Raw genomic sequence first — 24,229 nt, forward strand, 5'->3', positions numbered from 1 at the left:
TGAGTAACATCATCCAGTATTCATGGCTTGGTTACTTCGGCATAGCACAGTATTGTTTCGGGGGAGGGTCTCTACCCAAAAAACAGATCCTGGCTTGCAAAGGTTTTGTTTCATGGATGGGTCTCTGCCCAAACACCTTTGCCTACAGAAGCTGTAGAGTTCCATCAAGTCCAATAAATCATAGCCATTTTTCTGTCACAATAGTAATGAACTTTTGAAATGCTATGACGGTCAAGTTTATGATTATAATTGACAAAACGGACATGTTGTAGACTTTACATGTACGACAGAACAACACCTAACCAAGACTTACTTTTCAAATGATGACTGCATTTACTAAGTTCAAAAGAGTTTAGAGACCATTCACAAAATTAGAAACTGACATCCACATGTATTGAGAAAATTTTGTAAGGTCCCCTCCTCCCCAACGTTTTAAACATAACACAACATTTTACGGCAAGGAAGTATGCAAATTTCTTCAGCAAATAAAATCTTATTGTGCAATTGCAACATGCACAGTGCACATCAAAACTAAGGGACCGTGGATAATAAAAACACACGCACGGTTAACAAAACTTCTGTGTTTAGGGGACGGGGAGGCGGTTTGGCTGTAAAGTCGGTAGTGTATGCGTGATTTCATAGCAACGTAATCGCAGATTGTTGGATGCAGATACAGAATGAGCCTTGGTTGGATTTTCGCACTTCCAAACTTTTGTTTAGGGGAGGAGGGTTTAGGACAATCGCACTTAGTTTCGTTTACCGTATGCATGTTTTAATTATCCACGGCCCCTCAGAGCATGACAATGTTTCAGAACATACACAGAATACAGGGATGCTTGACAAATTGTTGAACCTTGAACATTTTTATTCCAATATATATAAACATTTGCAACAAACAAGTAGATCATTCATTTTGATTTGGTTAAACATTCATTAAAATTGACACATTAAAAACATTTCATTCATAATAATATCCTGTAAATAAAAGCACCAGCTGCACAATACAACATGAATAATACATGTTAATATCTTCATATAATGGGGAGTGTAGGTACACTTTAAAGCCTCTTACATGTAATATTATTACATAGCGTAATTACTATCAATTTTTATACATCTTGATAGACTAACTGTTCTGAAGTTGTCAGTGTAGGACTGAAATAATCACTAGGTAACCAAACAGGGGACAAACATACATTCCATTTTCATCGTGTCAGTAATTTGACATAACTGCTGTGCTAGTCTTAAAATGGACTTCCGCTGTTAAATAGCTGAACTTACAGTCATGTGTAAAATTGGTAATGTATTGTCTTGTGTAAAATATTGCCCTGTATTTCCTACCCAGTCATCTGTTGCACATGTAACTTACCAATTGATGCTTGAAAAGACAAATATTCCTGATTCACTTGTACACAGTACAGTTGTCAGCGATACAATATACAGCTGTCTTGAGCATATCGATAGTTTGCATCACAGGGAAGAGCAATTCTTCAATAAGAAGTACAATAACTGAAGCGATTGCATTGTCGTTTGCCAAAAAAAGGCACTTCCAGGAAAAGAATGGAGAAATTCCAGCTACTGACTGCAAAAATTAAGGAATGATAGATGAATTTGTGTACTTTATGACTTACAAGTAGACTATAAAGAGCCTATCACTCTTGGCAGTTTGATTGTTTCTCAAGCCATCTAAGGCTGACTGCACCATGGGGATGATCATTTAGTCACTCAAATTTCACAACACTTTTGCTTGTCCATTGCTTGTGTTGGCTCACTTTGAAGTCAGTGACGCAGATGAAGTTTCCAGTTTCTTGTTTTTGTGTTTCAATCTCCCCAGTTGAGTTAAAATACAGTGTAGCAACCATTTTAAGTTTCAAATATTGGTAAAATTTTGGTAATTTGCTGCTCTCATGCAACACATGGCAGGGTGATTGCTGATATTTATTGTTGTTAAGAGCATGGTCAACAGTTTCCTTCTGAAGAGTATGAACAAAAGTTAAAGTTATTATCTTGAGTATGATGAAGATAGTTGGAAAGCTAAATAGTGGTATTGAAGAAGTTTTGGTGATTATCTAGGCAAATATAGTAAAGGTACCATAAGTGAAGGTTTTAAAATCCCAAAGAACAGAGTTTCTGGATAGCAATCAAATTTCAGAACCTTAAAGCTGATCAGAGATAGATATTTCTGGTTTAACATGCAGAAACTTTTGACATCACCTCTCAAGGAACATCAATTGCTCTCTGTGTAACAGACAGTACTAAGTAGAAGAAATTCACTGCCTCTCCAAATTTGAAAATTTCTGAGACCGATGTTGATTACAGGTAAGTTATCAATGCACATGTACTCAGATATCCCTAGATGATTAAAATATTATCCTGAAAGAACTGAACTTTCCAATGAATTTCTGAAAGCCGTCCAACTGTTTTACTGTAACTTTTCAACCCAGCTGCTCACTCATGATCCTCTTTTGGCTTTTCACACACCTCTGTATCAAGATAGCCAAGGTAGTATTGCATTCTTAAACACCGTCTCGTTGGTATGCCACTTCACATGTTCTACTCCAGGTATGGTGTACGTCTTGATACAGCCGCGCTTGTCCAGAGTCCGCAAACCAAAGGAATCCATTGCATAGACCTAGAAGATTGAAGACACACATCAGTAATGACCTTGTAACTCTTGAATACATCGTCTACTGTGATGGATGAGACATAAGATGATGTCTGACCAATGGAATATTTTTCAGGCAAGTGTATAACAAATGGTTCACAAAACACCTGCGACTTAACCCTTTCAGGCCCAACTTTCTGCTAATTCTCTTAACTTACCAGAGCCTGAATCTCTGGTAACTTACCAGAGCTACACCCATATATAGGGATTTAGGCCTGAAAGCCATAATAAAGATTCACTTGAAAGTATGATGTGTAAATTTTGACATGCAAGATTTAATTTTTAAAAAACAAAATTTTGTTTTGCATGCAGGAACCTTTATTTCAAGTTTACAACCAGGTTGCATTTTATATGAAAATTTTGACTTTCAAAAGTTGTTTACCTTCTGTTGCTTCATTGCAATGACTGCCTCGGAACTATTGTAGAATCCATATTGACTGAAAGTATAATGTGGAGGGAGGGAATTAAAAGAAGAAGCAACAATAATGTACAAGTAGAAAATAGAAATGTCATTTGCCAAAGATTTAAGGATAATTCAATTGTACAATATTGACATTGTGAGAACAGTAACATGTACATGTAAACAGTGTGAAAATAAAAACGTATTTCCTTGTTTGTGGATTGTTATTGATTCTGCTCAATAAAGAGATGTAAAATTTTACAACAGCAAGGAGTAATATATATGTAGTATATTTGAGAGACAGCTCTATGTGGTGGATCAGAAAACTATATTGAAGAATTGGCCAGTCAGACTACCAGTCTAAGGGACAAAAATGTGCATGGAAGAAAAAGGCGTATGTTCAACAAGGTTTTCTTAAAATCACAGATTGTAAAATATGGTAATCAAATAAATAAAAATTTGCCTCACTAAGTTGATGTGTGCCCATATTCAGGAAAATACAAATCAATTTGTCAGCAGATCTCCAATGCACTACTGTTAGACAGGGATAAAAGTTATGTTTGATGTAGTGCATAGATATCCTTAAGGATAAGCAAATTTCAAATGTTTTAAATAAGAAAAGAACATCCACTTTAAACGCATCAGCAGGTGCAGTATTGACAAATGAAAATTATCATAAGTTAACCAGAGAAGAATAGTTCAGACTGAACTAATTGACAAAAAAGTGTTCCACAACACAGATATCAAATCTTAGTGTTTTGTATGTTTGATTTAACATATATGTCGACATGCAAGACACACAAAGAATTGCCGGTGTCCGATCTGTAGAACATGACCTTAGACCTTACCTAGACTGCCATGGCGTGATCACACCATCATCAGGTCCACCAATCAACACCAAGTTCTTGAGCTTCAAGAAATTTTTCTTATATTCTGAAAATATCAACACAACAATATTTGATAAACATGCACTAATATGAGGGAAAAAACTTGACAAATCTGTGATCACCCTGTATAAACACATTGTAAATAACCAAATAATTTGGTGGGGGGATTGAGGAATAACCAACTTTGATTATGTATCAGAATTGACAGGTGCAGTATGAAGAAAAGCATTTTCTTCAGGGGCTTCTGTTGTAACCTTGCTTACAAAGACTTAAAGGCAACAGCCATATGTTCCTGGCACCAGCTGGACATAGTACAGTTGGTTTGAATGCCTGAATGAGGAGTCTATGTACTGGTAGCTTAATGGTCAATAATACTGCAATATCAGCAGTGACTGTACATTGCATGCATCAATCTGGGAGCCCTGGAGCAGTAAAGAAATGCTTTGTATTCCGTCATTGGATTCACTGAGGAGTAGTTTCAGGGGATTTTACAGTATAGAAATACTGATTGTCCAGCGGCACTTTTACATGACAACCATTTGAGGAATGTCAGAAAACTGGTCCACAAGTGAACTGCAAACAATATGATGTGAGTTATAGGCTTTGTTAAATTGTTCCATGGCTCTTTTTGACAGAAATCTGTCAAATTGTCTGAAACGCCAAAATGAAAATGTTCACACCCAGGAGCAGAAAACATGACAGATTTCAAAGTGTCACTTCAGTCGGCAAGGCAACAAGGTATGAGCAAAATTTGATTTTTCAACATCATGTCCAACCCCAGAATGTATCACACTGGTCCTGCAGTGTGTGTATCTGCCCAAGACTGCATTAATTACCATCTTTCACTGTGTGTTTTCACTGAGCTATAAATATCTGGCAAAGCATGGCAGGTACCCTGTGTCATCTACATAATAGATGTTTACAACTTTGTGGAACTAATGTACATTTCATACAGTAACGTACTTCATGAATTTGCACCATAAATAATTTAGTTACACTATTTTCTGTATTGAATTGCCAATTATAATTTTGGTGGAAGACTTCACACATCTAAAAACGTAAACGTTAATGTAGCTTGTACAAAACCTATTTTAAGATTTTCATGTATGACATTTCAGGCCATTTGTGACTTGTTCTATGCTATCAGTTCTCAGATTGCTACTTACATGATGAAAGCATCTCTTGGGAAGGCTCTTAAAATAGCATGAATGACGCTTTGTTCATAAAATTAGTAAGATGTGGCAGACTGGAGTGAGTGTACATAAGATATTTAATAGCTTCTATTAGCTTTATCATATAATAATCATAATGCCAAATAATTTGAACACATTTTGATGCAGTCAATCAAATAGGTGAAGTACCGTATGTAATGGTTGGCATTACGACAAATACACACATACAACATGCAGCCTGGTATATCAAAGTTAGCGATACAATCTACCATACCTAAGTAAAGGTATCGTCTATAAATATTGTATTGCATGGGATTTATGTAAACAACATTTGGTAATTCATCAAGCAGTAATATTAAAGAAAACAGCTTATTATTGGCTTGGAGCTCTTTGGTCGTATTTCTGTACAAATCATCACAACACACGTAAAATTCTGAATCACAGTTATTGAGATTCTCACCAATTTTACACTTTTGCTGCTTATTAGCATACTTTGGTAAATGATAACTTCATTTGAACAAATTCCCATTTACAGTTGAGCATGCATCTACACATCAAATACAAAGGTGAAATATGCAGCAGCTCGCAAGTTTCGACTAGGGAATTCAAGAATGAGATATTTGGCATTTTTGATCAAACTGTCCCAAAAATACAATATTGCAGGTATTGTCACAATATGAGCAAAACTGATAAAGGCCATCCCTAAGAACCTTTATATCAAATCATATTTTCTAGGCAATCAGACCAGCAATTTTGGAGATTTTTTGACCAAAAAAGGAAACAATGACCCAAAATACAAATAAGCAAAGTTCACCGCAATTTGAAGTAACTCAACAAAACTTTACCCCCAGGAAAATGCATACCAACTTTCAAAGCAATTGGACACGCAATTTCAGCAACTGAGAGATTTTTTTACCAGAGTGGGGTAAATTGGCCTAAAAATACAAATATAAAAATTTCACCATATTAAACTTGAACACATCTGACTGATGTCACCTGTAAGATCATGTATACCAAGTTTCGAAACAATCCAATCAGACATTTCAGAAAGGAAGATTTTTAGAACAAAAATAGAAAAAAATTGCCTACAAAATACAAATATGAAAACTTCACCACAATTTCAACACACCCAACTAATGTCATTAATTCATATATGCCAAAATTCAGACCTCTGGCTCTATTGGCTTGCCCACAATTATATATGTGCATAATTAATAGAGGTAAAGCATGTGCTGTCATAAGGTCTCCCATCCTACTAAATATAAAGGACATAGCACTTTGGTTACGTATTTATTGCCATAATCGTGTATTTTAGGTAAAAGGTTATCAAGGTCACATGATAATTTGTCAAAAAATTTCTATCCTATAGTCTATCCCTATATACCAATCATACATCTAGCTCTATTGGCTCGCTCAAAATTAGATATGCACATAATTAATGAGGTACAATATGTGGCGTGATAAGGTGTCCCATCATACCAAATATGAAGGCTGTAGCACTTGTGGTTACTGAGTTATGGACAAATATGTAAATTTGAGGTCAAAGGTCACCGAGGTCACGTGACATTTTGTCAAAAAAATTGTATTGCTAAGTTATCCCTATATACCAAAAATCAGACCTCTAGCTCTATTTGCTCACTCAAAATTAGATATGCACATAATTAATGAGGTACAATATGTGGCGTCATAAGGTGTCCCATCATACCAAATATGAAGGGTGTAGCACTTGTGGTTATTGAGTTATGGACAAATATGTATATTTGAGGTCAAAGGTCATTGAGGTCACGTGACATTTTGTCAAAAAAATTGTATTGCTAAGTTATCCCTACATACCAAAAATCAGACCTCTAGCTCGATTTGTTATGGACAAATATGTATATTTGAGGTCAAAGGTCACGTGACATTTTGTCAAAAAAATTGTATTGCTAAGTTATCCATATATACCAAAAATCAGACCTCTAGCTCTATTGGCTCGCTCAAAATTAGATATGTGCATAATTAATGAGGTACAATATGTGGTGTCATAGGGTGTCCCATCATACCTTATATGAAAGGTTTAGGACTTGTGGTTACTGAGTTATGGACAAATATGTATATTCGAGGTCAAAGGTCACCAAGGTCACGTGACATTTTGTCGAAGTGTCTGAGATATCTGCGTGAACGGATGGACTCATGGATGGACTCACGGACGGACATGACCCAATCTACAAGCCCCCTTGACTTTATCTATGGGGACTGAAAACTGTGTAACTGCATCCTTTTTGCAATATGAATACGATGAGAAACTAAATTTTTATTTTTCTTGGCCTTATACATGGGAGTCTATGGACTTCCTTATACATGGGAGTCTATGGACTGCCTTATACATGGGAGTCTATGGACTGCCTTATACATGGGAGTCTATGGACTGCCTTATACATGGGAGTCTATGGAGGTGAAAACTAAAAAGTCCTCTAACACAGCCAAATTTGATCGCATTGTGAAACAAATTGACGTGCATCTGTATGAGGTAGGGTACTATCCTTGTACCAAGTTTGAACAAAATCGCTTCAGGCGTCTCTGAGATATCTGCGTGAACGGACGGACGCACGACGCACGCACGCACGCATGCATGCACGGACATGACCAAACCTATAAGTTCCCCCGGACGGTGTCCGTGGAGACTAACAAATCTGACAGAGGTAAACCCAGCAGATGCCACAAAGTTTCCATATAAGCTCTCTTTGCTTAGATACATAAACCAAATGTGAGCAAAAAAAATCAACAGTATATTTCTGCTGTGCAGGTTGAGTGGACAATTGCATGGAAAATTGAGATTACTTCATCTCGTTTGCTGTGAAATTAGATGCTCAACATTTTCCCTATAATTTAAGGCAGGCATGGTGGCTAATTTGATTTTCAATTAGGCCAAAGTAATTAATTTCTTTGTTTTGCGTCCACCCTAAATGGGAAAAGGTACGCATCTGAGCAGCTGAAAAACACACTCAAGAAAATTAACACAATGTCATTTGATTGCAGCAAATAACAAAATTTTCGTTCAGAAAAGTTAAGCAGTCATGTCCTAAAATTCCCTTTTTAAATACACTGTGTGTGTTTTTCATGGAAACCTTAAAAACCTAGGTGGATGGGGACGCAAAACAAAGAATTTAATTACTTTGGCCTTATGAATAGATATTAGGTTTTTGAGTTCTCTAAAAATTTTGCAAGTTGACCCCTGCTGATTATAAAAGAAAATAGTTAAAAGTCCCAGGAGCAAAGGTTTAATTTTCACAATGCATATTTGAAAATAGATGCAATGGTATGGCAAAATGTGACAAAATTTTTTTACGTATAAAAGATGACAGAAAAACACCACTGGTTATAGTTTCATCCCTCGGGAAATCCATCCTACACTGGCATGCAGAACAAATGTTGTCAGACAAATGAAATACGACAGTAGATTAAGTGATCTGTATGGCTTGGGTTGGTTTACCTGGTTAAGTCTCACTTATTTGATATATGGCAATAAACCAGCTCAAAAATATACTTGTGCTCTAGTATTAATCAGGACAAGTACATTTGACCTTCCTGGAACATTTGCTACAAACAACAAGTGCTGTGTCTTGCACTTTTACATTGGGAAAAATATCTAAATAACGTACCATGAAATAAACAGAGAGGAGAGAACACCTGGTAGCTTTCAGTGGAAAAAAAACATGTTTTGATAACAAATGAATAAAAGAGGAAGATAAGTGTCAAGAAGTTTCATGCTTTTGTCATGTTTTTGGGATATTGGCTCTATCTTGATTAATAATGAATATTCATTGGCACATACTTTGCTGTGTACAATTCAAAAATATATTTACTACAAAGTATAACAATTTACTTCATGTAATTGTAGTCAATTTTTGTACAAATGAGGAAATATTTACAATGAAATTACAAAACTACACTTCCTCAAATTGCACACACTAAGAAGTGAAGAATTCAAAAATAAACATATACTAGTGGTATAACGTTGTCAATTAAGTATAAACTAGATGGGCAACGAAAATGCTCCCTCAGGCTAAGAAAAATAAAAAGTTTGTTTATCATCCCAGACATATTGCAAAAATGATGCGGTGACGCGGTTTTTTTTTCTCTCAATTTTTTTATTCTTCAACGAACAAGAATGTGCAAAAAACATGAAAACAACATAGGAATGCATGCAGAGATAAATGCACAGCAGTGTTGCTTTGGTATTTTTGTATAGCAACAATTCTGTGGTTTGACTTTTAGTGCAGCAATGCATAGTTTTAACAGCTTAATATAACAGTGACATATGTGTACAGTTCTGAATGGAATGTTAGTGTGAGTTATTTGGTTACAGTTCTGTTTTATACAGCACTGTCTAATGCACTATCGTTGCATATTTTTGCGTTAATTTTTTTTTCTCATTTATTTCCTTATGAGCAGAAAAAAAGGTTGACGCAGCGGGTCTAAATTGACACGCGCAAGGATGAGAAACAATCATTTTATTTTTCTTGGCCTAATTAATTTGAATGTGTGAGGTTTTTGCAGTTTTCTGTAGATTGACAATGTGCTTATGCTTTGTTATGATAAACACAACAAGATAATTCTTGGACCTTGGACCTTAAATGTACAGTTTTGAACATTCCTTAACAAATGATCATTTGACATAAAACTGCAATGTGTCTTTCTTTTTACTGAAATGTCCTGCAATGCTAATAGTTGACTGCTTAGTGTCTTTCACTACTATCATTCCTCTGCGTCATCAATTTATGTGACGTTTCATCAAATTTGGGCAAGTCTTTCCAGATATACCATACATCCCTTATATTCGAATTTCCTCAAACATGCTAATGATCAATATATGTATCATACTGGTAGACAAGAATCTGCTAAACGACCTTAAATATGTCTGCATGATCAATGTCTGTTGAAATATTCAGCAGATCTGTTGCTGACATTCCGAATACTAGTATATCTAACTTTAGGACACTGGCATAATTATGAAAGCCAAGCCTTCAAAATAGCTAAGAAGTCTTGCTACAAATAACCACAAATAATCTATGTATTAGATATGACTGTTCATGAGATACAATAGCAACAGACAGAGAGAAACACAAAAAAACAGACATTGGTACCAGTACAATGATAATTGATGTGTGTAAAAACCAGTGGAAGTTCTACAAAACATTTGTTCAGATCATCACAAACTAGCAAGTTCACTTTTGGTGGCAGAGATTTAGTGTTGTAGTCACAAGAACAAGCTAGGCTATACACAGCTCACCAAGATAGTGTTTAATGATTGAGCATCCTTTTTCTAAAATTATGTGATACAAAATGCAAAATCTTTTAGTCTGAAATTGCAATTGAAATTCTCAGTAGAAACTGCTGATTGAATTTTTCTGAGTTATTATGTCTTGTTGTATTCAAAATATATGTATCACAAAAAACACTGCATGGACAAAGAAATACAAAATCTGTTTAAAAGATCAAGATCATCTTGTAGAAGTTAGATATCTTGAATATGATCGACTTGACTTGGTCTATTGAGAGCTGATTCTAACTGCGCCCAGAACAGTTGTCTTGCAGGGCCTTGCTCATTCTTGGGCCACGTGATGTAGGATCTTTTCAGCAGAAGCTTTCTCAACATCCTTGGTGTGTCTTTATCTGGAATCGGTTCCAGCAAGAGTAAGACTACAACATCTCTCCTGTCTTCAAACAGTCTATGATGGGCCATTTGCATTTCAAAATGACACCATTCACTTTTCACGAAATTGGGACTCAAGACTAACACAGTCTTTCTGCTGTTTTCTATGCTATCCAGGATGTTATCGATAATGGCTTTACCAGGGATGAAGTCTTTATAATGGACACAAATCTTGAACTTGGTGTTACAGTTTTCTTCCAAATGGGGTACCAGTGTGTGCTGTACCCATTCTTCATCACCACTATTGAAAGAAATAAAAGCATCGTATTCTTTCTCTGGGTCAGGTATTCTGGCATAACCATTCACCTTGCACTGTATCAGGAAGAAAGCATATTTGATGTGCCATCTGTAATATACACCTACAGCGACAATGACAGCAACCAAAGCAGCAAATAATGTAAGGCCAATAGCTAAATATGCTTCGGTGAGTGACTTGCATGCCAGCGTAGATGGATCAAAATCTCTGACATGCATAAGACCACGTGGGCTTGAGGGATCTGTACAGGTGTAAGTATGATAATAGAGCAGATACACGATCTTGTCTGACACAATCCAATTTCTGAACCATATTAAATCACAGCCACATGTGAACGAGTTTTGGGAGAAGTCAGCATACTGCAGTGATGGTAGATGTTCAGCATCAATGTTGTCCTCTTTAATGGCAAGTAATTTATTCCCAGGTAGATAGAGAATTTGTAACGATGGCAACTGCCACACATGTCCAGTGATCTCCCTTATGTCGTTGTTTCTCAGATCCAAATGTTTGAGGTATGCAAGCCCCACAAAAGCATCTCTATCTAACACATCAATTCTGTTATTTGGTAAGCGTAACTTTGTTAGATTAGGCATTGTACTGAGCATTTCTCGGTCAAGTGACATCCGACTCCCAGATATGTCCAAAGTGCGGAGATTTGGAAAAAACAGTTTATTCTTCTTCCAACTAAGGACCATGTCGTAACCACGTGGGTTGTCAAGAATCAACTCTTCAATTGATCGAACTTTGGTCAGTAAGCGTAAATCAGCTCCATAATAGCTCAGTTTCAAACGCTTCAACTGATACAACTTTGACAGAGAGAAAATGTTTTTATACTGACCCTCAAAAAATGAATTTCTTATCAAATCCAGGTTTACTAGATTTGTCAAACTTGGCAATACATCCACTAAACTTGTAAGCTGGAAGAAAAGATTTCCAGTCAACTTAAGGTCTTTTAAACTAGTCATATTGTGGAAGATGACTGCACTGGAGTCCCCAACCAGGTTGTCGCTGAGGTCAATAGATTCTATGTTGTGCAAGCCTTCAAATGACTCTTCCTTCAACACTTCAAGATGGTTCTGATTTAGACTCAAACTAGTTAACTTGCTCATTTCTTTTTTAAAATAGTCCAGATTAGGAACTTTTCTAAGTGAATTCTGAGACAGATCAAGTTTTCTGAGTTCTTTCAAACCAAAAAATGCATTTTCAGCAACTAATGGATTTACCAGCTGATTTTCTGAGAGTGTAAGTATTTTTAGACTGGTAAAAGTGGCAAAGGTGTTTCCCTCTATTCCAATAATACCAAGATGTGTCAAAGTGAGCACTTCAATGTTTCTTATCCTCTCATACGAAGACTGGAAATATTCAGGGGAAAGAACTCGGCCAATTAGGCCATCGTGCCGTCCAAGATACAGGTTTTCACATTCTGGAGGGAAAGACAGTAGATTTTTTAATCCAGTGTGAGTCAGTCCTTGGGGTTGATCGAAACGAAATTGCTCAGTTCTTAGGTTGGTGAATGATGTGTTTGTGATATTGAGGCTGATACAATCTATGAAGAATGAACTGGTTGATGGGTAGCAGCCATTCATTGCAAATCTCTTCAGCTTGGTCTTGTTATTAAAATTTTCCTTGAACTCAATGTTGCCCATAAACTCCCCACCTAAATGCAGCACCTCTAAGTTTGGAACAGCAAGAGCATCATTGGGTATCTTCTTCAGCCGTGATGGTGAGAGATACAACACTTTTAGTTTGGTAAGCTTGCTGAACGTGTTGGGCTTGAGGTTTTCAATCAAGGCATAGGATAAGTCTAATAGCCTTAGGTGTATCAGGTGATCAAAAGCATCTTCATCAATCTCAGTAAAACAATTATTATTAAGCAGAAGTTCTTCAAGACTTTTCAGTGGCTCAAACAAGTTCTTCCTCAAAATCATGTTGCTGAGACAAAAACGCCTAAGGTCCAACTTGAGTAAACCGGAGAGCCCGTTCAGCATTTGGGGACTGAGAACAAAACTGTATCCTTTTCTGCAGTCAACCGCTGACTCCACAAAATTGAGGTTCCTTCGCAACGAGAGGGTCTTAAGATGAATCTGATTGAGAAAAGCATTACCATGGATATCTGTAATCTTGTTACTGTGGATCACTAGTTTCTCTAGTTTACTTAGTTTTCCAAAAGTTGAATTTGTTATGATGGATATTCCACCGTTGATGATTGTTAGGTGTGTAAGGCTGCTTGGCAAAGTGTCAAAAAAGTCCTGGCCAAGCAGGGTCGGAGACCACGCAGCATTGTAGTGCAAATGGGTGTTGCTGAAGACCTTCCAAGCTGGAATACCCCATGAAAACTTAATCAACATGGAAACGTGACACATAGCCAAGAAGTAACGTAAGAAATCCATTTCAACTCAAGGAAGGGTACTTCTCAAATGATTTTGTGAAGTAGGAACAGTCATTGAAATAGCTCTTACATTTTTACACCGACTGGCACAGGCCCAACCTCTAAATGAACTTGTGTGTGATTACCTGGACAAACTAACAATAAGCTATCATATATTAATTTTTTTGAAGAACGGCATATGGGGAAAAGGTATCCTGCCATGCCACAAATGTCACTGGTCACCCTGGTACATGCAGCATACATATCAACATCAATGATCAAATACTTTATTACTTTATTGACACTCTTTACCCTAAGGAAAGGGTAAATATCGTCATACTGAAAGACCTCAAAGAAGCAATACAATGATATGTCAGTGTTAAATCTAGGACTGTATAATCAGGGGACATTTGAGACCCCTCCATAAAAATTATGGGGCCATGACAGTGTTTTGGGGTCACTCTGAAACGCACCAGAAAAAAACAGCGCTGCCCAATCAATACAGTTATCATTCTACGCTTGTTTTACCCTGTACATTTTCTTCATATACAGTGCTTTCCCCGGCTTTATTAAAGGTACTTCGACACCCATATTGTGTACACGTGGTGTATCATTTTAACAATTTCCGAAAAGCTTAATCCAAGTTTCCTTATTGTTTTACTGTATTTTCACTGGATTTGACAATAATTCCCTTACAGCTATATACTCATTGAGCTGCATAATTTACAATCTGTCACAAGCTGGAAAGTTTTTTACACCTATATTGAGTCCTCAATAGGGAATCAAATTGCTTTCACAAGCACAAGCTTGCAAAATGTCATCATTTAATACATTACAAAGATATTTGAAACAATAAAACAGAGCAATTTGAAGTAAAAACATTGAAAAGAGCAGTGTTGCAGCCAGGATTTTTAAACATGGGACAATGTGTCCCTCTACCATTAATTTTTGGAGTCGTTTTGCACATTTTGGAGACAACATGCGTCAGTTGTCAATCAAATTTTGTATCATTTTTGTAACAAATTAGTTTCACAAAACAAAATTAAAGCTACCGGGACTGTGTCGCTGTCCTTGAATTTCAGAACTGAAACAGGGTCGTGTACCATATCTGCTGCCTATCAGAGCTCAGTCGGACAAGCAAGTTATATTAAATGTGTAGCATTTTAACTATTTCTAATTGCATCTTTGAAAGTACGTTATTATTATGCCTAAAAATAATCAAGCAAAAAAAGGTCATCATCAGTATCAGATATTACTTGCAGACTACACCCAACACAGTTGACGCATGGGTGTGCCTGAGGTGATCCACAGTATGTGAGAATGTGGGACATGGGGTTTTGTTTTTCCGTTATTTCTATAATATGCTGTACATATCTCTATAATATGCTGTACATATCTTTTCTGAATGGCAAAGATCTGAACCGGTTATCATTTCCATGCATCAGTGCCAGAGTAATGACATTAACCATAGCTTAACTGTCAAGCAAACATTTTGTTTGACTAAAACAGGCAAAAATTGCCTCAAAATTATGAAATGAAGAAAAAATGTCCCCAAAATTGGAATCGTATCAGAATTTGAACACACTCAATCAAGGTCACTCCACAGAACCCTGCATATCAAATTTTGAAGCAATCAGACTAGTAGTTTCAGAGAAGAATAATTTTTGACTAGACATGGGAAATATTGCTCTAAAAATACAAATATGCAATTTTTAATACTATTTACAAACCTAAATGAGGCCATCTAAAGGAATCTATAGATCAAACTTTAAAGCCATTGGATGAGCAGTTTTGGAGAAAATATTTTTACCAAAATGGGAAAAATTGCCCCAAAAATACAAATATGAAAACTTCACCACACTTTGAAGAAACCTGATTAATCAACTATAGGAACCAGCATAGCAAATTTCAAAGAAATCAAAACACAATACAACATTTGCTTACCTTGACTCTTGTCATTGTACGTCTCATTGTTCAGAATTGGAAGGTAGTTGTTCTTCTTGAGGTAGAGATCATGGTGATGTGGGTCTGATGAAAAATATTACAGTAAAAATATTGTGAGAGCAGGGACATGAAGGTACAATGAGATAGAAGGGATTGAAAATAATTTATGGACTACCATATATCCGGCAAAAAAAATCATAGGTTTATTTCTCATCCTAAGTCTCATAAAAGTACGCTGTGGTATTTTTTTATCTTGAGGATGTTTAGAGCTCACAAGATCAATTGCCAACATGACAGCAACACTAAATGAGGGCTAGATTGCAGCAATTATTATGACATGCTGCAAGATGATAATATGAGCTGTTCAGAATTGTACAGTGTGTATCAGTGTATGTGATCCTACAGACTGACATTTTCTGCCACACTATGTACAGTGTAACATTATTTGCAATTTATTTTTTCAAGGAGAAAAAGGGGTAAAAAGGCTAGACTAGATCACTGTTCACGAGGATGAGCAATGGGCCCTCTTCTATTATTTGGCCTGAACACAAAGCATTTAAAATATCTTTCTGGTGTATGGTAAGCGCATGTTTAATACTTACCACACAACCCAGTTTCATGTAACCTTGCATCTTTCACTTTCCTCTCTCTTCATGTTTTGTTTCACTCTTGAGATATTTACCTCTCTCTACATTTCTTAGTTTTTACCCTGGGTACAATGTCAGTTTTTACAAATAATCCAATGAGGAGGGACCATGACTATGATATGTACAATTGGTGAATTTTTCCATTCATTGGAATCACATTAGTTTATACCTTCTTTAAGAAAGAGTACAGTTCCTCAGATGATTGATAGGTATATACCGGTATGTTACCTAATTGTCTCCCATCCACTTTGCATTAACTTGTTCTAGTTCTTCAAAATTTTAATTGTGATCAAGCTTGATCATTTTATTGTTAAACAGTAAATCACCGAATTGGAAACCCTACATGGAAATCTAGGAAACTTAATACAAGGAAGGACTGAGCTTAAGATGCATATGCTACCTGTACAATAGTGTTATAAAAAATACAGATAACGCTCCTATTTCCTGACAAATTATTTTGACAGCTTCTCAAAATTCACTGGTTTTTGACGTTTCCTGAAATGGACATTATTTTACTCAATAGAACTTCCTAAAAATTTCTAAGCAAGTATTAAATGAGCAGGACCCTGTTTATTTTATTTTTCAAGTGTTTTAAATAAGATTGCCATTTGGTACATAAATTTATATGGGAAAAACCAGCTGGTCTTGGGACTGTTGTTTGTTTTCTTCAAATCAATTATGAATTTGAATAATGATAATCCCTAACTTAATTATACAGAAATGTTTGTGGTTTCTTATATCAGCTGTTTGTTCATTAACATACATTTCTGTTGTGTATACTCATATACAGTGGTTTGTGTTGACCCATTGGCATTATGCAAACTAGACATATTGTCTAAAAATTGAGATGTTGCCAACACCGTCAGGTGTAACTATCAGTGGTGCTGTAATACCAGTCAATCATAGAGAAATCACTTCTGCCAAAGTTGAAACATTGTCTTGCAGTGATACATCTTAGACAGTTAGTAGGCTGTACATGGACGTGTGTGGTGGTGTTTTGACTATGCCTATCCTCCTGCTAGACAATGTTTCAACTTTCACAGGGTTGATTTATTTGTTAGTGATTGATATTCTTTACCGCCTAGCTGATAGTTACGCCAGACAGTGTTGACAACACCTCGATTTGGACAATATGTCTAATTCATCTATTGCCAATGGGTAAACGCAAACAACTGTAATTATGCCATGAGAGTAACTAGTATGCAGTTTTATGTAGTTGGATATCAAGCCATAAACTTGGCAAAACACATTTATACATGATTTATGTCAAGCTAAGAAAGATTTTCAAAGGATTACAAAATTACTAAATGAAGAGTCTTTTTATTTTTTTAGATGTGGATGAGTCAAAATATATATGAAGATTGAAAGAGCTGTTTGAAGCTATAATTCATGTGTAACTACTGCCGTCAGTCACATGTGAAAAAAAAGTTCTATCTTCAGGCTGTTCTTGGTCTTCTATATGTCTTGTCAAAAAAAAGGGGAAAAAAAACATGGACCTACCATTCCAGTATTGACAGACAGATATATCTTGCCCATAGTCCTCGTAGCACACTCTGAAAGATGACATAGATAAAGCATCAGTAAAGTTCTCAACACCATGTTGAGCATAATGGGAAAGTAAAAAAAAACTTGATTTGAATAATGGTGGTTTTCTCTGAAATCCAAACGAACACTACAGTCTTTATAACTGAAATTTCAGACACCGAAAATAGCCCAAATATTTAGTGACGATACCATTGGAAGACAAAAGTCAACAGCTCTATAAAATGTTTACTTACTTGTACAGTTCTTCTTTCAATTTGTGAGGAAATAACCACTCTAAATAGCTGGTATCTGTAAAAGAATATATATTGTTTTATGATATTTTAAACTCTGAGAATGCAAGGTTTCAAAAGTGTATTCCTAAATAATCTTTGTTAGGACTGAATCTCAAGCAGACTTGGATGGGGACTGCATCATACAGAGGAATGGTGAAAATGTGGCCACTGAGGAAAAAGAAGAGAAAAAACTGCCGACACTCCTAAGAGAATTTTGCAATTCATATTCTCTTGGCAATTTTTTCACAATTGTGAGAGTCATCATAAGGAACTCTTCTATGTACATTTTGTATATTTCCTGATGACTGCCAGAATTCAAAACGTGACCAATGATGAAGTTTATTGTCCATGCAATTAGTAAATAGAAATGGAGCTGATTTTGTCAACAATCATTCCACAAGTGCCATTTGTAAAGGTCAGCTAAGAATTTCCAAGTGAAAACCTTTTGTAAGATTCTTAGACTTTCACTTTCTCTGAAATGGCACTTCTAAGGAAACTCATGATTGAATAAACTTCATTGTAAGTTTCTCACCTCCGTATTGACCCATTTGAGGAGATGATAGAGAAAGAAAATTTTGAACATTATGATCCGACATGGTTGATATAATTCCCCTTGCAAGAATGCCACCTGTTAAAAAAATGAAATAAATTTACTGGAAGACAAAGGAAAACCTCAACTTTTCTGAAATATTGCAGAGCTGGTATAAATAGATCATTTTTAGGTAAGCAAAATTTGATGATCATCTTACTCAGAAAGGTAGGTGTATTGTTTTTCTAAAACTAAATGTTTGTACTGTCAAATAACCACTACATAATTCAAGCAATATTTTTATCACAGGGTATTGTGTATATTTACGCTGTATTCTCTCTCTTGCAATGAACCTGAATGTTTTGAGTTGACAATGGAAACAAAGGGCACAGACGTCCTCAGTCCACTTGTCACTATACATAAAACATAACTACTTCTATCATCTAGTCAAAACTGTAGCTGTAGTTTCAAACAGGATGACATTAATTTTTCTATAAATCACAATCCAGATGGCCTTGTTATAAAACTGAAATCCTTGAAAGGGTTAGGTACATTCCTATTGTTTTAAAAGGAGTGGTTGAAACCATGTAAAGGAAATAGGGGTGAAACACTTAAAAATGCATCTAACGTCTGATGCTATTTCTGTTACAAACTTCAGCAAAGTGTCGGTTGAAAAACATTAGATGAGACAATGTCCAACAGCCTGGCCTGATAACTCAGGAAGAATATGGAATCTTCAAAATAGAATAGTGCATGTGAAAGGAAAAGCTGGACTTTTGACAGGAAAATAGTCACTCACCCTGAGAAAAACCGATCATGTGTACACCGCCCGGGGCAGACTTCATGATTGGCCGAATTGCTTCGGTGAAATTGCCAACTTGTTGCCATAGTGGCAGTAAACTTTCTAGATCATCAAAGAGATCTATTACACTGACATTGGTACCCGGATGTGCCTGTGTAAAGTCAATAAAAACAGTGTAAGAAATATCCTGATTTCCCAAGTGGACCTTAATAAAATGGGAAAAACGGAAGTCACAACCTCTATGTCCATTAATCTTTATTATCCTATAAGTCAAAAGCTGACTTCCTCTTTTTCTCACCAAATGCTGACTACTGGTGTAATATTAACACAATAACAAGGCAAAATATCCTTTCTAAATGTATGAGTTAACTTTTGACTTACATGAACGTACACAGTGATACAAATAATAACTTTAATATAACTTGCTTTGTGTGTGTGTGTTGTGTGTTGTGTGTGTGTGTGTGTGTGTGTACTGATCCTGATTATAGATACCAGGGGTACCATCATAAAGTTCCCACAAATCTTCTCCTTTTTCACTTAATATGTTTCTTGCTGAAGCCTGCAGTTGCTGCAGTTGGACCTTGCTGAGGGCCCTTGACAAGTGTTTTTGATAAGTTTAAATTTGTATCATTACACTGGTGAAAGTTTTGTTGAAAATCTCAGACAATTGATATTTGTTTTGTAAATCAGCCTATTCATTTCTCTGGGGACTATTCACGAGTGGCCATCTATGCAGGGATGTAGAAAATAACCAGCAGCCAGCAAAAACAATTGACTTTCAGCTACAAAAATTGACTGGCTGGGAAAATTATTAGTTTAATGGAAAATCAGGGACATTTCGTGGCAATTTAATGTATTCACATACTATGTTTGTACTTTAACATACTATATTTTTATTTTTGCCACCTGTAACCAAAATTTTCAACATCCCTGTATGGAATCTTTAGAAAGCTCATATTCTTCGGTCAGACGTTTATTATTCCCAGTTTTCAAGCAGCTAACATGTTTATCACATGTCTGTGGACAACAAGAACTGAGAATACCATTTTATCTACCTTAGTGCACAAACATAATAGATCTGGCGATTTATTTCGATAGACCAATCACAGTAGGTAATAAATAGGCACAACGTGATTCACTGGAATTTCCCCTGCCAATCCCTATTTCATGATTTCAGTCAGTGAAATACATCCACTTCCTGATTGTAAAAGGCATGTCACAAATCACCTGTGTGTATTTCCTTCTGAAACTGTGGTACTCAGTTTCCTGGGTTACTATAGTTGGGCCAGAAACATGACTTTTTAAATTATTAGGTTTTCTGCTCATCTTAGGGACCATCTCAGATTGTCACATAAGTTCAAAAATCAAAATTTATTTGTTTACTGGGGGAGGGGGTTTGACCCCAACTCAACTTCACTTTCGCACTTTTATTTTTTGATTACAAGTTCTCTTTACATTGTGTGGAAAAATTAACAAAACTGCACACTCGTACAAACAAATTTTGCCGTAACTATTTCCAACTCGTTCATGTCATACTAACGGCGGTTAGTACTTAAATTTGATTGATTACTTGACGATGTAATGTGGTCAGGGGAAAAATATTTTTCAGTAGCTACAGCAAAGTGGTACATTGTACTCTCAGGCAGGAATCAACATTTCGCACCTTTGAACTTTCGTTTAGGGGAAGGGGAGAGGGGGTTTTGATGTAAACGAAGGAATTGCTTTTCATGAACTTACGGTATGCAACAATTTGAGAAGGTCCCTTAGGTGTCTTATGAAAACGATCTAGCCATGAAGTTACGGTATTTGTCATTTCGATATTGGTAATTTTTGTGAAGCCCAATATCTGAATATGAAGCAGGAATGTATGCAGTGGTAATTCAGACACACAGCAAGATTGCAATGATAAGAGTTGTACAATGATTGCATTTTATCCTTACTGACATTGACGTCTCCTGCCATGCTTGCCTGTGTTGTCTTTTCTATGTTTTATTTTTTTCCAGGTAAAAGAAAAACAAAGGGCTGACATAACTCTTGATTGACAAAGGCAAGTACTTAGAAACAATCCTTTGCAAGTTTTGGCTTTAAGAAATCCTACTGGGTAGTTCCTATGGAACCAAATGTTATACTTTGAAAAATGTTCCTGCCTGACTGGTGCAATATTTCTTTGATGGACAGTACTTGTCTGCTATTGTACTGTCCCTCCATAAGCCTGTACAATGCCCCCTTTCACCGCCACCATTTGGTTCAACCTCGCTGTTTTATTTGACAAGCTGGACCTCTGTACAGGCATGGATGTAAAAACAGGGAAACAGGGACTTGCATGCTAGCTATGTTTCAACCCTTTTGCTATCATGGTTCGGCTCAAGCCCATCATTATCAATGGCAATTGTGGAGTTTACCACAGGAATAGGGGTGAACAGCTTTTAATAACTCCTAAATTGGTCAGCCTCTTAAACTTTTAGTATCCTGAAGCTGAAGGAAAGTATGAATGGAATTTTAAAAGAGAAATGGCTACAGCTTGATTTGTAATTTTACCAACAACAGATTTTCCCAAAATGTTTTCATGGAGTTCAATAGATTCTACATTTGGGAAATATTTTGGAAAGGACATCTTATCATTCTTTGCTAAATTTCTCCATCAACTGCTTCAAGAAATGGCAAAGCAATGAAAGCTCAATTGTGCATGGTAATGCAACTTACAGTGACAGTGTTGAATATCAGAAATTTTGTCCTGGTTGATTACACACGGTACCCTCCGCGGAGGGACCGTGATTTACAACTGCTTTGTACAGTTTTCGATTTGCTGTACTGTACAGCAGCAGCTACAACCAGTGTTTGTTAGGGAGCGTTCAGTTTTTACGGCCGGGGGTGGGCCGGCAAAATCCAGGGGGGGGGGGGGGGGGGGGGTCACCTCAAATTTGAAAACTGCAGAGGGGGGGGTCATGTATTTTTCAAACAGCTCAGAGGGGGGGTCACTTAATTTTCATAAGCATCCGTCACGTCAAAAAGCAGTTTCAGTGTTCAGAAATATTCTGGGAGATCAGAATGATTTGCTGCATGATTTCATTCTCTGAAGTCATTTAATTGTAAATCTGAACAAAATATAATTATCTATCACATGAACATCTTAACTTGGCAACTCTGAGGCATGTCTTATTGTCAATGGAGCTCACTGAGGGCAATGAACAATTCCTATTACTTACATATTAGAGATATGGCAAGTTTTAAACAGTTACCTGTAGACTACTAGTACCATGAAAAGTTAAATAATTCTTTTAGGTGAAATTCTAAAATCCAATTTCCTGCACACATATCCATTTGTAACCACCCTAGTCTAATCAAGTACATTAATATTAATAATCAAGAGTACATAAATACACAGATTTACCTAATTTTGTATTGGAAAAAAATTATTCATAGTTTCCTCATAGACTCCCATGTACAGTGAATCTACATTTCGGTGAAATTCCAAAATCCAAATTTTGGCAAACATCTCCATTTGTTACCACCATAGTCTAATCAAGTTCATTGATGTTAATAATCGGGAGTACATAAATACACAGATTTACCTATTTTTGTATTGGAAAAAAAATTATTTATAGTTTCCTCATAGACTCCCATGTATAGTGGATGAACACGTTCAGTGAAATTTCAAAATCAGATTTCTTGTACACATAATATGCACCTTTAACCATCATATTCTAATCAAGTACAATTATGTTAATTATTCAACGTCTGTATATGCTCATGTACAGCAAGTTTTTCATTCCAAAAAAAAAATGTTCACAATTTTATCATAGACTCATATGTATAGTGGATGAACATTTTTGGTGAAATTCTAAAGTCAATTTTTTTGTCCACATACCAGTTGTAAGTACATTTATGTCAATTATCAAACATCTATAAATGCATAGATATAGTTTTGTATTAAAATAGTATTTAAGTTTTCTCATACACTATCATGTATAGTGAATCAACATTATCAACAGCTGATCATCAATTAAATCCAAATATCAAAATTTTTTACGCACACGCTTCCGCAAAAATATTGCGATCTACGTGTAATTTCTGTCTAATCCCTTTAAGGGGTAATTTCAAAATTATAGCAAATCAGAAGGGGAAATTTGAACATTAACACTTTGTGAGTTTGTGAGGAGGGTCATTTGAAAATATCTGAGAATCTTTTTTTTATTCTATCCCTCCAAGGTGTATGGTTGTGCAGCTTTACTCAAGCAATGTGGGGGGGGGGGGGTCATGAAATTTTTGTCATCTTAAAAGGGGGGGTCATCAATTTTTTGGTACAATGGGTAGGGGGGGTTCACTTATTTTGCTTGATGCGCAGGAAGAATTTGCCGGCCCACCCCCGGCCATAATAACTGAACGCTCCCTTAATCCTTGTATTGTTGAACTGTAAAGGTATTTTTGCCTTACCACACTTCGTTGAACTGTACAGGTACTTTTGCCTTACCACACTTCTTAAGTGTGTTGTTGCGCAATAAACATTATTTTTATAAGTTGTATAAACAAGCATAATTTACAACGTTCACATTTCTATCATCCTTTCGATTTCGACGTGTTTTTTTTTTGCTTGGATACTGCCGTGAAACAAAAGATTGGATGAGGCGATTGCGTAAGGCTCTGTTTGACGATGTTAAAAGCCTTTTCGTAACATGCATTGTTCTTTCCAGAATGTGGTGAATGGCAATAGATCATACGATGTGGCCGCCGTTATATTCACTATTACTATATTGATTGCGTACCTCTTGGATAAATTGGGTGAGTCCGGTAAAGGCCGAAGGATCGTCTAGGAGTCCGTGGATGATGATCACCGGCTTGTATCCGGCCTCACAGAAAGTACATAGCGTAATCACCAGTGATATCAGTTGAGATAGTCCACCGCGTCGTTTCATCATGAACTTGAACTCAATCAACCCCTCACGCACCACACCGGGATGTCATACGATCGTGTTGTGGTGCGATGCGATGGGTAGTTAGTAAATCGCAGGGGCGCCACTCCCTTTAAGATAGGGCGTGTTGACGATGC

General features: G+C 36.3%; 1 protein-coding gene across 1 annotated transcript; it reads right to left on the bottom strand.

Annotated features, from left to right (window-relative positions):
* Nucleotides 1-842: 842 nt before the first annotated feature.
* Nucleotides 843-24,225, bottom strand: LOC139152451 (lysosomal thioesterase PPT2-A-like). Its single transcript, XM_070725565.1, has 9 exons — nt 23,946-24,225; nt 19,180-19,333; nt 18,384-18,479; nt 17,813-17,867; nt 17,535-17,587; nt 15,388-15,471; nt 3,914-3,998; nt 3,048-3,102; nt 843-2,632 (listed from the first exon to the last, which is right to left on the bottom strand). The coding sequence occupies exons 1-9, from the start codon at nt 24,096-24,098 to the stop codon at nt 2,489-2,491; spliced, it is 879 nt and encodes a 292-aa protein (XP_070581666.1). The 5' UTR covers nt 24,099-24,225; the 3' UTR covers nt 843-2,488.
* Nucleotides 24,226-24,229: the final 4 nt, after the last annotated feature.

The sequence above is a fragment of the Ptychodera flava genome, chromosome 16 (assembly GCF_041260155.1).
Source record: "Ptychodera flava strain L36383 chromosome 16, AS_Pfla_20210202, whole genome shotgun sequence".
Lineage (NCBI taxonomy): Eukaryota > Metazoa > Hemichordata > Enteropneusta > Ptychoderidae > Ptychodera > Ptychodera flava.